Source organism: Gallinula chloropus (genome assembly GCF_964237585.1).
Source record: "Gallinula chloropus genome assembly, chromosome: 27".
Taxonomy (NCBI): Eukaryota; Metazoa; Chordata; class Aves; order Gruiformes; family Rallidae; genus Gallinula; species Gallinula chloropus.
Genome location: NC_140112.1, coordinates 6,928,168 through 6,940,352, shown reverse-complemented (window position 1 = coordinate 6,940,352; position 12,185 = coordinate 6,928,168). Strand labels below are relative to the sequence as shown.

Sequence of the window (12,185 nt, the reverse complement as noted above, 5' to 3'; positions counted from 1 at the left end):
AAGCTGCTGCCTGTACACCCGGGAGGACCCTCGCCAGGGTCCCCTCCAGGCAGAAACCAAGCTGGGGCTTCCCCTGGCATGGGGACAGCTCCATCAGTGGGACAGCCGCTGCGTGTGCTTTTCCCAGGATGCTCCTGTCTTTGACCTTCCCAGGAATAACAGGCATCCTGGATGGAGCTGCCATCCTGCCTGTTTTATTTCTGCCACCCTGGACCAAGGGAGGGTGGGGAGTGTCCCCCGGGGTGGGGTGTCTTCACCATGGTGCTGGCTGGGTCCCCATCCTTCCCACTGCCGGCTCCATCCCTCATGTCTGCTCGCCACCCTTCTGCTAGGTCTGACTCAGAGTGAAAGCAGAAGCTGCTTGGTGTTTTGGGGGGCGGGGGGAAGCCAAGCAGAACCAAGCAGGTTATTTTAAACCTGACCTAATTTCCTCCCTCTCCTTAACAGGCCCAGCTCTGGCTACCCTTCCCCATCCTCATGCTGGGCAGCTCCCCTTCTCAGGAGTTTCCCAAGGGAGAGGGCAGGGATTTTGACTCTCAGTTGGGGGGGGTCCTGCAGCCAGGCAGGATGGTGGTAGTGTGTCTTGGGAAGGGAGTTGGTGAATGGGTGGTGTGTCATGGGGTGGCTACACCTCAGCACACTACACGTGACAACCTCTTGCCTCCCACGGACTGGCTGCCCTTCCTGAGAAAATTGTGGACCCCCCCAACTCTGCCGTGGGGCAGCTTCATCCTCACCCTCCACACCAGGTTTCCCCAGCACTGGAGGTACTGGCTACTCCGGCTTCTTCTTCCTCTCCATCCTGTCCCCCCCACCCCAAGCTGGGGTCCCCCTTGCAGCCCCCCTCTGGGGTTCCTCAGCCCTGCTGCTGCCGCCTGGTGTTTTGTAGCGATAACCACCAGCATGCAAGCACAGGGGGCTAACAGCAAAGATTCCTTTGCACGGCTTGAGATCCCTTTTCTCCTCTGCAGTGGTGCTGGAAGCCCACCAAAAATGGCTGTCTTGTGTGAGCCCTGCACCTCTGCCCATCCCACCCCAGCCATGCCCTAGGAGTGAGCTGGGTTTGCAAAGCATGACCAGCCCCTCTGTGCCATGATGCCTCATCCCGTCTGCTCATCGCTCTTGGAGGCTTTTCCTTTCACTCTGCCCTTAATATTTGGGGTTATTACATCCGTTGCATGCACCAGCAGTTGTTTATCCCCCTTCAGCCTTGCTTTATCTGCTGTGGGCTGTCCTTGGCATCACCAGGTCCTTTTCCAGGGCTCTGCAGTTGCTCATCTCAAACATCCCCCAGTGCTGTCCTCTAATGCCAGTTGTGGCAGCTGTCTTAATGAAGCTCCAATTGATAACTGTCCCAGGCTTGCTCTTCTCCCATCCCCCTTCAGATGGGCCACCGTGTCTAATTAATTACCTTCCCCTTGCTGTTCAATAGCTGGCTCTTCATCCATGTAATCGTATTTCTGTCCATGCTGGCTTGATTTAATTTCCCCCTTAGGATATCGTGTGGCACTGTGTATCAGATGCCTCACCAAAACCCCAGTGGGCTGTATCTGCTGTGTATCCCCTTTGTCTGCAGTTACACATTGTATTTAAAGAGCAAAACCCTCCAGATTTGTCCAGTTACGCTGCGACAGAGCAAACCCCAGGAGTTTGGCTCTTGCCTGTTCTCCTGGCAGTGTTTGCTTTGGGTCCTCTCCCTCTCTGCTTTAGCTCCCACCCTGCAGATGCTATGGTCCAGATCCCCATCATCCCGCACAGCATCTTCCGCGTGCCCATCCCGTCCCCGCGTGGGAAACCAGCCCTGTGGAAAGCCACCATCATTGAGCAGCTCCCCTCACCCCAGCATCCTCTTCCCACCCCTTCCACGGGCCGCCATCCCCTTTGTACGGGGGAACAAGGGCTGGTCTGTGCGGTGCAGGGACCTTGCACGCCTTCCCCCCTCCCCGCCTCTGTGCTTGCGTGCTGGCCCCGCACAGAAGCTGTGTTGTTCACTCAGCACCAGAGCTGAGATTTCTGGGCAGCGGATCTGAGGGTTAAACCCTGCCTCTGGCTCCTGGCACTCGCCAGCCTTTTCTTCCTGCTCTTCCCTTGCTTTCTCTTTCCCTTTCGCTCTGCTCCCCCACTTGTGGGTTTTCCTGGCCCCTCTCACACTTCTCTCCAGTGTTTCGGAAGTTCGTGGCTCAAAGCACGCTCCAGCTGAACCCGGTGGTATGTGAGTGCATGCTTGCTGGGCACGGGGTCCCGGCTGCTCCCTGCCCTCCCCATGTCCCCCTGATCCCACAGCATGCCCTTCTGTCCCTGAGGGGAGGGGTGGTGTGGTGGGGAGCTGCGGCAGGAGATCCCTCCATCTGGCATTGGGGTGATCATCCTGGCTTAGTCACCAGCTGGTGTCTCCTTCCTCCCCATGCCTCAGTTTCCCTCCTGCAAAATAGGCTGTTTGTGATGTCCTGTGTCTTCTTCTCAGGGTCACCTCTCTGCCTGGTGGGCACCTGCATCCCACCCCCAGTCCGGTCCACCATGGCATCCCGCATTGGCCTGCGGATGGAGCTGATGAAGCAGCAAGCACAGCAGGAGGCTGAGAGGGAGCGCGTGCAGCAGCAGATGATGATGAACTACATGCAGCAGCAGCGGATGCCAGTGACCTCCACCCCAGCCATCAACACCCCCGTCCCTTACCAGTCACCCCCACCCGTGCCCGGAGAGGTCCTCAAGGTACAGCGCTGGGGGTGTCCCCGCTGCCGCCGGAGCTGAGGGGCTGTGGGAGATCCCTTATGGTCTTTCTCCTCGTAGGTTCAGTCCTACCTGGAGAACCCCACCACGTACCACCTGCAGAAGTCGCGGGACAAGAAGGTTCAGGCCTATCTTTCCGAAACCTATGGGAACAAGTTTGCTGCCCATGTTAGCCCCGTCAGCCACTCTCCGAAGCCACCCCCCGCAGCATCTCCTGGTGTCCGGCCCAGCCACGTCATGTCCTCATCGGCGGGCAACAGCGCGCCCAACAGCCCCATGGCCATGCTTAATATCGGCTCCAACCCCGAACGGGAGGTGAGGAGGTGACACCGAGCTGCTAGGGAAAGCAAAGGTGCTGAAAAAGGGATAAAAGAAGCCCACTTGGTACCTTACTTCTTTCCCTTGCAGTTCGATGAGGTCATCGATGACATCATGCGCCTGGATGATGTTTTGGGATATATGAACCCCGAAGTCCACATGCCCAACACGGTGAGTCTCTGATGCATGCTAGGAAAAGGTTAGACCCTGGGCTGCAGGAAGGTGGGTGGCCTTGGGGTCCCATAGCCCTGTGCTTGCAGGGATGGAGGTGGCACAGAGGGCACCTGTTCCGCCACATCCCTGCAGCGATGCCCAGGTGCCAGCCCAACCCAGCCTCATTGCTGGGGCTGGGGGAAGGGAGATCTCCCTTTTCCAACTGCAAGAGCCAGTTCTTCAGCTTCTTCTCCACTTTAATGACAGTTGGGAGCCCTTATAAAGAGTCAGAGAGGGGCACAGGGAGGGACCAAGCATCCACTGCAGCACAGGGAGATGTTGGTGCTGGGAATGGTTTCCCAGCCAGAAGCTTGCTTGCAGTGCCACTGTCTCCCCAGGCATCAGGTCAGGTCAGATCCGTATGGCAGCTTCTGCGTCCCAGTGGGATTCATTCTGCCCAGGCCCTTCTCGGATGTGATTCATCTGCCCTGTTTTAGATGCTGGCTGTGGGAGGGGATCAGCTGGGCCCTTTGAAGTCCCGTTTCCTTTGCTGCTCTGATTATAGCTGGTTTAAAGGCCCAGGAAGACAATTACACCTGCCTGGGCTACACACCCGTGTCCCAGAGGCCAAGCAGCTGGGCTTGAGCCCCAGTTCCGTGGCCCCGGATGGAGCTAACCTGCCTGTCCCTCTGGTTTCCAGCTGCCGATGTCCAGCAGTCACATGAATGTCTATAGCGGGGACCCCCAGGTGACGGCCTCTCTTGTAGGTGTCACCAGCAGCTCCTGCCCTGCCGACCTCACCCAGAAGAGAGAGCTGACAGGTACGTCCTCTGCCCCAGAGCTGGTGGGGTGACAGCAAGTACCAAAGGTGTCCAGGGCTGATCTGTCCCTGTGGATGGGGAAGGCAGCTTTAGGGGATGCTAGGGTGCTCTGACGCCAGCCGCTGGGATGCTGGTGGGGTGAGATGCAGCCTTGTCCCCTCTGGGTGACACTGCGGGTCTCTGTTGCAGATGCTGAGAGCCGAGCCCTGGCCAAGGAGCGTCAGAAGAAAGACAATCACAACTTGAGTGAGTTCAGCACTGGCTGTCCATGGGTGGTATAGCCTTCCCTCTCCCACCCCTACAGCCCTTTCCCTGTAGCTCTTCATGCTTCTTCCCCTCTCTTTGAGCTGGGTCCCCATCCCATCCCATCCCATCCCATCCCATCCCATCCCATCCCATCCCATCCCATCCCATCCCATCCCATCCCACCTCAAGAAATCCCCCCCAGCTCCCTGCCATGGCTCCCTCTTTCCCAGCTCTGCAAATTGCCTGCGGAGCAGGAGAGACCCTGATATCCTTCTCCTTAGCACTGGGGGAAGGTCAGACCTGCTGGTGCGATGGAGAAGAGCAGGGTGCAGAGGGTTGGCCCAAGAGCTTTCTCATCATGAGCTCCCTGACTCCAGAGGATCTGGCTGGGGTACAATGGTGGCTCCCAGCCCCGAAAGCTGGGAGTGGCAGCATGGCCAGTGGGAGCTTCAGGCCATCGGGTCTTTCCCTGCTACTGCCTCCTCCTCACCTCCTTCCATCTCTTCTCACCCTGCAGTTGAGAGACGACGAAGGTTCAACATCAATGACCGCATCAAAGAGTTGGGGATGCTGATCCCCAAGGCCAACGACCTGTAGGTATCAGTGGTTTCTGTGGGGCTGGGATAACTGCAGGTCCCGTGGGCTCTCGATGCTCAGCCCTGGGTCAGGGGATACTTGGGGGTGGGGCTCTTTGATGGATCAGGGGTAAGGAGATGCGTTGCTGGCACACAGTTGGCAGTCTCTTTTTCCATCCTGCACGGCAGAGACGTGCGCTGGAACAAAGGGACAATCCTGAAGGCGTCTGTGGACTACATCAAGAGGATGCAGAAGGATTTGCAGAGGTCACGAGACCTAGAGAATCACTCGCGGCGTCTGGAGATGACGAATAAGCAACTGCTGCTCCGCATCCAGGTGAGCTTCCCTGTGCTTTGCTCCAGCCCATGAGCAGCTCAGTCCTGCCCTGCCGAGAGGACAGGCAGGGGCTGCCAAGTCATCAGGAATAAAGTCTTCAGACTGGACGTCTGAGGTTCAGGTCACCACAGCGAGTGCTGTTAAGCTTTGCATGGGTCATCATTTTCCATCCTTCACCTCTTCCCTGGGCTCCTTCCCTGTGAGCCCTTCAGTCCCTCTGTCCCTGCTGCCTCCACGAATGCCCACATGCCACGTCCCCATGCGTGATGTCCCCACCAAAGACCTCCTGTGCTCTTTTGGCAGGAGCTAGAGATGCAGGCACGTGTCCACGGGCTGCCAACCTTCTCGCCCTCGGGTGTCAACGTGGCGGAGCTGGCTGAGCAGGTGGTCAAGCAAGAAGCCAGTGGGGACGAGGGGACACTGGAGCCACTGCTTCCACCTCCGGACCCCGAATCGCAGCTGCAGCCAACGTTGCCTCCACCACCCCAGTCTCCTTACCACCAGCTGGACTTTACCCACAGCCTGAGCTTCGATGACGGCTCCCAGGGCTTCCCAGACAGCCTGGAGCCCGGCCAAAGCGCTTCCTTCCCATCCCTATCCAAGAAGGAGCTGGACTTGATGCTGATGCAGGACACCATGCTGCCCCTGGCCTCCGACCCCTTGTTCTCAGCCATGTCCCCAGAGGCTTCCAAGGCCAGCAGTCGCCGGAGCAGCTTCAGCATGGAGGATGCAGACATGCTGTGACGAAGAGCTGCTCCGACGCTTGGGGCAAGGACTGGACCTTCGAGTTTGGATAGTTGAAGTCACAGGGCACTTTCCTCACAGGAGGAGCCCGTCCTGCCACGCACTTGAATCTATGTAGGAGTACCTTTTCTCTATGCAACGGGGGGCTCGGATCCAGGCTCGCCGGGTACCGCTGTGTCTTTTGCAAGCTTTTCTTTTGCTAGGAGCAGGAGCGGACCTTCTTGGCTTGCTGTGGCATTGGCCTGACTGCAGATTCCCCAGCCTGGGAGAGTGATCTCAGCTGCTTTTGCCTTTCAGTAAAAAAAAAAACCAACAACCCATAATCCAAACCCTCCCAGCCTCTGCACATTCTGCAGAATGCTGGCTCAGAGCCAGAGCGGGCAGGATCCTTTGAGTCCCTGGGAGGAGACGGATGATGCTCAGAGCTTTTTTTTGTCTGGCTTGCTGCCTCCTTGCCACCCTGCTCCAGGCGCCCACATCCCCAAGGAGTCTTCCCAGGTCTCTGAGCCCAGTGGATGTTTCACTGTGTGCCACGTCCTTCACAGTTCCTCCTTTCCCAGGAGCACCCGCAGTCTCTGCGGTCGCAGGGCTGGAGGGAGAAGAGGTGCTTCATCAGAGCAAGTTCATTCATGGAGCACCCAGGGGGTTGTCTGAGTGAGCTGGGTCTGATGCTATGAATTCAGGTTGGCATTGAAGGTTTTCCAAACAGGGAGGACAGGGGTGTTTGATGCTTGGTCAACCTCCCCCCACTGTGACCCACCACCCTGCCAGGGGGACCTTCCTGGTGTTTGACAGCACCCTTCCACCCCAAAACAGTGTTGGCTTCTGGACAACGTATGCATCTCCGGCCTCCTTTGAGACATCCCTGCAGAGGTGCCTCTGCCCTGTAGCACCAAGCCTTGGCCCTTCAAGTGGAAGGATAAAGGGGTTTTACACTTTTTGGGGGTGTAATTGTTCGAAGCAGATGTTCTGCCCCATAGCAGGGTCATCACGGCTGGTGGCAGGGCAGGAGCTGGGCAGGGAAGGGGGATGCTGTTCACAGGGAAAATACAGCATAGATTTGTTGTAAAGTGTGAGGGGGAGCATGGGGGGCCTGGGGAGAGATGGACACAGCATCACCCTCCCACCCACCCCCCTAGGCTGTGGCAGCTGTTGCTGGATGGGCAGGAGCCCATGCAGGGATGGGGGTCACTGGGTCACATCCCATCCTGGACCAAAAATGTCACCGGATTGGGACCGTGGTGGGAAAACTCAGCCAAGCAGGGAAAAGCTCACTCCATCATGTCTGGATTTGGGATTGTGAGGTGGGGAACAGCCACGGTGCCCCCCCCCACCCCGCTCTGGATAGGTGCCTGTTGGACGTGAGGGTGTGAGGAAGTATGGAAGATGGGGAGGAGAGAGGGGAAGGGAGAGGGAGGACGTGTTGGAGGTGTGCTGGAGCGCTGGGACAGAGCAGGGACGGGGACGGCCACTGCCCCGCAAGGGTGCAGAGAGGGGAATGGAGGGGACATTGGAGTGCTGGGTGAGGGATGCTGGTCTATGTGCTAGCAGGATTAGGGCTGTTTGACCCCCCAGGAGGCCTTGGCATCCTTCATGCACTGCTGTTAGTGCCTGTAAAGAGAATAATCCCCCTGGCAGGGTGGCAGCACCGCGCAAGCTGTGCTGGGTGCCTGTAAACATGGCGATCCGCAGATCTGCACACACCAGAGGGGCTGCACGGGCACTTCAGGGCAGCCACACGAAATCCCTAGTCACTTGGGATTATCCTGGCTGTAAAGTTGTGCCAGACCCTCTCTGGTGGTACATGACGTGTGAGGCTGGCCTGGGGCGTGTGCCCACCCCGTGCCCCCCTCCTGGCACTGGCAGAGCACCGTCTGTGCTCAGCATGAGACGCAGCATCTCTCCCAGCCATGAGTAAACAGTTGTGGATTTATTATATTTTATTTTTATTTTTAAATCTTTTGGGGGGTTTTGTTTGTTTGTTTTTTTAATGCACTGTGCTCTGATTAAAAAATTTTAATACTGTTTTATAAATAAATGTATAAAAGAATGAACTGGAATGGAAGAAGAATCATTAAAATATATTTATTTACAACGTCCCAGAGCTTTGCAGCATGGGCTGTTTCTTCTCGTCCTGGAGAAGGGGGTGGGGGGGTGGGGGGGCGTGTCATGGTTCTCAAAGCACCCAGAGCTGCTTTCTCCCAGTGATGCCCAAAGGTTGGGCTGCAGCAACATCCCTGTCTTGCAGGGGAGCTGCCCTGGATTTGGGAATACCCAAGGGCTTGGTTTGGGGTTTGGTTGCTTATTTTGGGGGGATTTTTTTTGGAAAGCCTGGTTTCCAAAAGGAAACTATTAGAACTGTTCTGTGGAAAAGGAAAGCCTTGAGCCCCAGGGTCAGAGGGGCTGCTTGTGGGCTCTCTGGGGAGTTTTCAGGCCAGGTATGTCTTTCAGTCCTGACTCCTTTGGTTTGGGAGCTATTGCTGGATGTTCAGTGTGTTTGAAGGTGAATGCTGGCAGAGCTGAGCAAGGTAGAGGGGGGAAGAACCGTTGTTCCTCTCCTTCAGTCGGTCCCAGTATGGTTTGGGGTTTTTGGGCCCCTCTCCCCATGACAGCCTCACAGCCAGGTGCTTCAGGGAGGTCCACAGCTCTCTGCTGAGCACAGCTGGGACTTGTGAGGTGCTGACCCATCTGCTGATTGCTTAATTGGAACCAGGCTTGGCCCCTTAATTAATAATAGTCCCAAGGCCCCAGGGAGCAGAACTGGAGGGAGTTGTGCCCCCAGGATGGAGTGTGGTAGGGAGTCCAGTCATGTCATGTCCTGTCCTTGGAGCAATCCCAGGAGTTCAGGTGTGTTTTCTATCTGTTGTGGGGTCCCTGGAGCAAGTGTGAGGCTATGGGAGGGGGTTTGCTGCCCACTCCTCCCTGCTGGGGGCTGGCTTAGCATCATCCATGGGTGCTCCAAAACCCCTTTGGGGGCATGGCCACCTATATGAACAGGCCTTGGAGTACAGTAGTCCCCACCTCCTCTTTGCAAGCCTCCTGCATGCAGGAGATCCCCCAACCCACTGTAAGCAAGGGGAAAAACACATGTAAAGTCTTCTGTTGGGCTGGGAACCGGCCAGGCAAAACTCATCACATGCCACGTTTGCAGCTCCCACCTGTGCTCCTCAGTGTGTGTGGAGCCAGGTTCCTGCTGTGTGTCCCCCCCCTTTGATGGTGTTAAACACACAAGGGGGGGGGGAAGAAATTCCACCCTAAAATAGACTTTCCAGGATGGAAAAATCACAGGGGCTCATCTTGGAAACTTTATTAAAAGAAGAAGGAGGGGGAAAAGAAAGGAGTGAGAGGAGGCTGGGGGTTGGGGGGGGGAGGGCAAGAGCAAGAGTAAGTAGTTTCAGACATTTAAAAAAACCCACCTCCCTGATTTGATTTATCTGGGGAGTATGAGCACTAAATAGAGAACACTGCCTGAAGTGTGAATTATTTCCTATATTAACACAGAGCAAAACTGATAGCCTTTTCATGTCAAGAGAATAGCGTGGAGGGGAGGGAAGGGGGGGAGAAGAATGACATTGTTCAGTCTCCGGGTTTGCTCACTCTTTATCAGGCTGAGATCAAAATTTATTCCCAGGATGAGGCCTGCGGCCCGGCTGAGGCCCTAGAGATTTTTAAGGGCCTAATTAAGAAAACAGGATGAAAATGGCGAAATAAGAGGGCAATTTACTTCTTGCAGAATAGGGAGATCAAATCAACTTATGAGCAATTAATGTGCACAAGGAGAGAATAAAGGGATGCCGGGATATGGTAGAGGGCCTCATTTTAATGACATGCTCTGGTGTTGGCATAGAGGATTACTCTGAAGGTCAGATGTAGATTGAAACGACCTTGCAGATTCTTAACCCTCCTTCCAATTAACAGAACCAACTCAGAAATGCAAAAGACCCTGGCTTGGAGCACTGTCATCCCTTTATGTTCAGAAGGGAGAAAGGGGGGGGAGGGAAATGATAAAGGAGAGAGAGGACGAAAGGGGGTTTCCTTCCTTAAACGGCAGTTGCTGGAGACGGGAGCTGGGGCAGGCGGGCGAAGGGCTCTTAATTACACTCTGTGAGCCACCCACGGAGAGGAGAATTCGGTGTCGAGGCTCCGAGTGGGACATAAAAGGGAGGGAGTGCTGGTTGGGGCTGTGGCTGGGCTCTGTCTGTGGGGATGCCTGGACAGACGGATGGATGGGACTGGGTGGTTGGCCCCTTTGCCACCGCACTGGAGAGATCTGGGGTGCTGCAATTGGGGGGGTCCTCGCCTCAGTGTCCCCCCACCCCCCACCCGTGATGTGCTCTCACAGTCTATGGCCCTTTTTCCCGTTTTCCCATGAAACTTTGTGGCACTTTTTGGGGAGGGGGAGGAGGAGGCAGGAGGGTGCGAACCGGAGAGGGTTCGGCAGCTTCCCGCGGAGGGGGGTTTGGGGGGATGTGGGGGTGGACGGGACTCCCGGGCCCGGCGCGTATTTCCGTGGGCTGGAACGGGAGCAGCGAGGCTGCACCGGGGCTGAGCAGCCACAAGAGAGAGCCAGACCGTTACCGGAGAACCCGGGGCTGCGGCGGGGGAGCCGGTCCAGCCTCGCCCGGCCAAGGATGCGCATCCCCGGCTGCTCTCGCCGCCGGGTCCCGGTGCCCGGGACTCGCTCGCAGGGAGCGGAGAGAGCCCAGCTCTGGGCACTGCTGCTGCCTCGGGCTCCAGCTCCGGGATGCAGGAACCCCCTGTACAAAAGGCAGCGGGGGCTGGGGTTTACCGGTCCCAACAGCTCATGGACTCATTTGGTTCATAAAGACCTTTAGGATCACTGAGTCTTTAACACAGCGTGTTGCTCTGGGGCTGGTGCTCTCAGCAAGCAATAGCATCTCCTGCTTGTGCTCCCAGCCTGCCACCAACACCCCCTGGCCAGGGATTGCTGCCCCATCTCCCTCTGAGTTGGCTTTGGTAAACCCGGGGGTGTTAAAAACAAACCGGCTGCAGGCAGAGGGGCTGAGCAGCTGCTGCTCTCTGCAAGGCTGTGTGCTCAGCACCCCCACAAACCAACCTGATGAGTTTTTATCCTCCCGTTGCATAAAGCGCCAGTGAAAGCTGGGAGGAATCCCTGGGAGAGGCTGGGTGGTGAAGTGGGCTGGATGGAGATGAGCAGAAGGGCTGCAGGCAGAGTCTATTTGAGAGGGGGGCAACAAGCACTGGGCAAGCACCTGAACCCAGCTGGGACAGGATGGAAACCCTCTGTCGCGTGGTGCCAGGAGGCTGAGGTGTGCTCCATGCTCCCTGGGAGGATGCAGCTTGGGCTGCTTCATGTAAAAGGTGTTAGGGCTGGGGCTGTTGGGGTTTTTTTGACAGACTGGAGTTGTCTGAAAGCAGAGATCTGCAGGAAGAGAGCTGTGACACCCCCAGCACCATCCTTTAGGTACTGCTGTACAGACGTGTCTGCAATCCCGCCACCCACACACACACATATGCTGTTGGCAAATTGTTTCTCAAGTCCTGGAGAATTTTCTACAGAAGGCTTCCCTGGGGAGGGAAAAACACCTTCAGTAAAAGAGATGGGCTCGATCCTGAAGAAGGAGGAGCGAGCACAAGCCAACCCAGTGCTCAGCACTGGATGCAAGGCAGTCCTTCCCTGGAGCCAAGAGCCATGCAGAGGCAGCAAGAGGAGTGGGAGGTGGCTTCAGTCCAAGCCTTGGGCTCTCTGGGCCCAGCATATCCCAACACAGCTCTGTAGCATCCCCGGTGTGGGACTGCCTGGACTTGTAATCTGGAAACCTTGCTGCTGCATTTTCCTTCTCCCTGTCTCCCTTCATTTCCTTTCTGGCTCTCACCAAGCTCCTTCTATGAGTTTGAGTGCTTGGGCTACTCCTTCCTGCTCTTTCCCCACCTGAAGCCCTAATCCTCTGCTGGTCATGTCGCTGGGGGTTGTTGTGGCAACGGTTGGGATGAGGTCAGGGGGAAGGGATGGCTTTTTCAGGTGGGGAAATAGGCAGCAGAGCTGCCTTGGCTTTGAGAAACAGAAACAGCTCTTTGCAAGTAAATCTTTGCATGTAATAAAGAGGAAGAGACTGGAAAAAACCCTCTGATGCATGTCCAGAAATTGCTTCCAAAGAGAAGGGGCTAGGTTGGTCCCTGGGTGAGTCCCTGGCTTGGAAGGGTTACTCCCTGGATGCATTTGGCCTGTTGTTTTTCTCACAGCAGCTCTTTAAAGCTCTGGGGTCAGGGAGCCCTTTG

The 12,185-nt window shown here is 56.5% G+C and overlaps 1 protein-coding gene across 1 annotated transcript; it reads left to right on the top strand.

Annotated features, from left to right (window-relative positions):
• The first annotated feature begins 548 nt into the window (after positions 1–548).
• On the top strand, positions 549–8,023 carry TFEB (transcription factor EB). The gene is made up of 9 exons (XM_084275891.1): positions 549–767; positions 2,465–2,712; positions 2,791–3,045; positions 3,139–3,219; positions 3,902–4,022; positions 4,212–4,268; positions 4,786–4,861; positions 5,033–5,180; positions 5,484–8,023. The coding sequence occupies exons 2-9, from the start codon at positions 2,518–2,520 to the stop codon at positions 5,922–5,924; spliced, it is 1,374 nt and encodes a 457-aa protein (XP_084132017.1). The 5' UTR covers positions 549–767; positions 2,465–2,517; the 3' UTR covers positions 5,925–8,023.
• Positions 8,024–12,185: the final 4,162 nt, after the last annotated feature.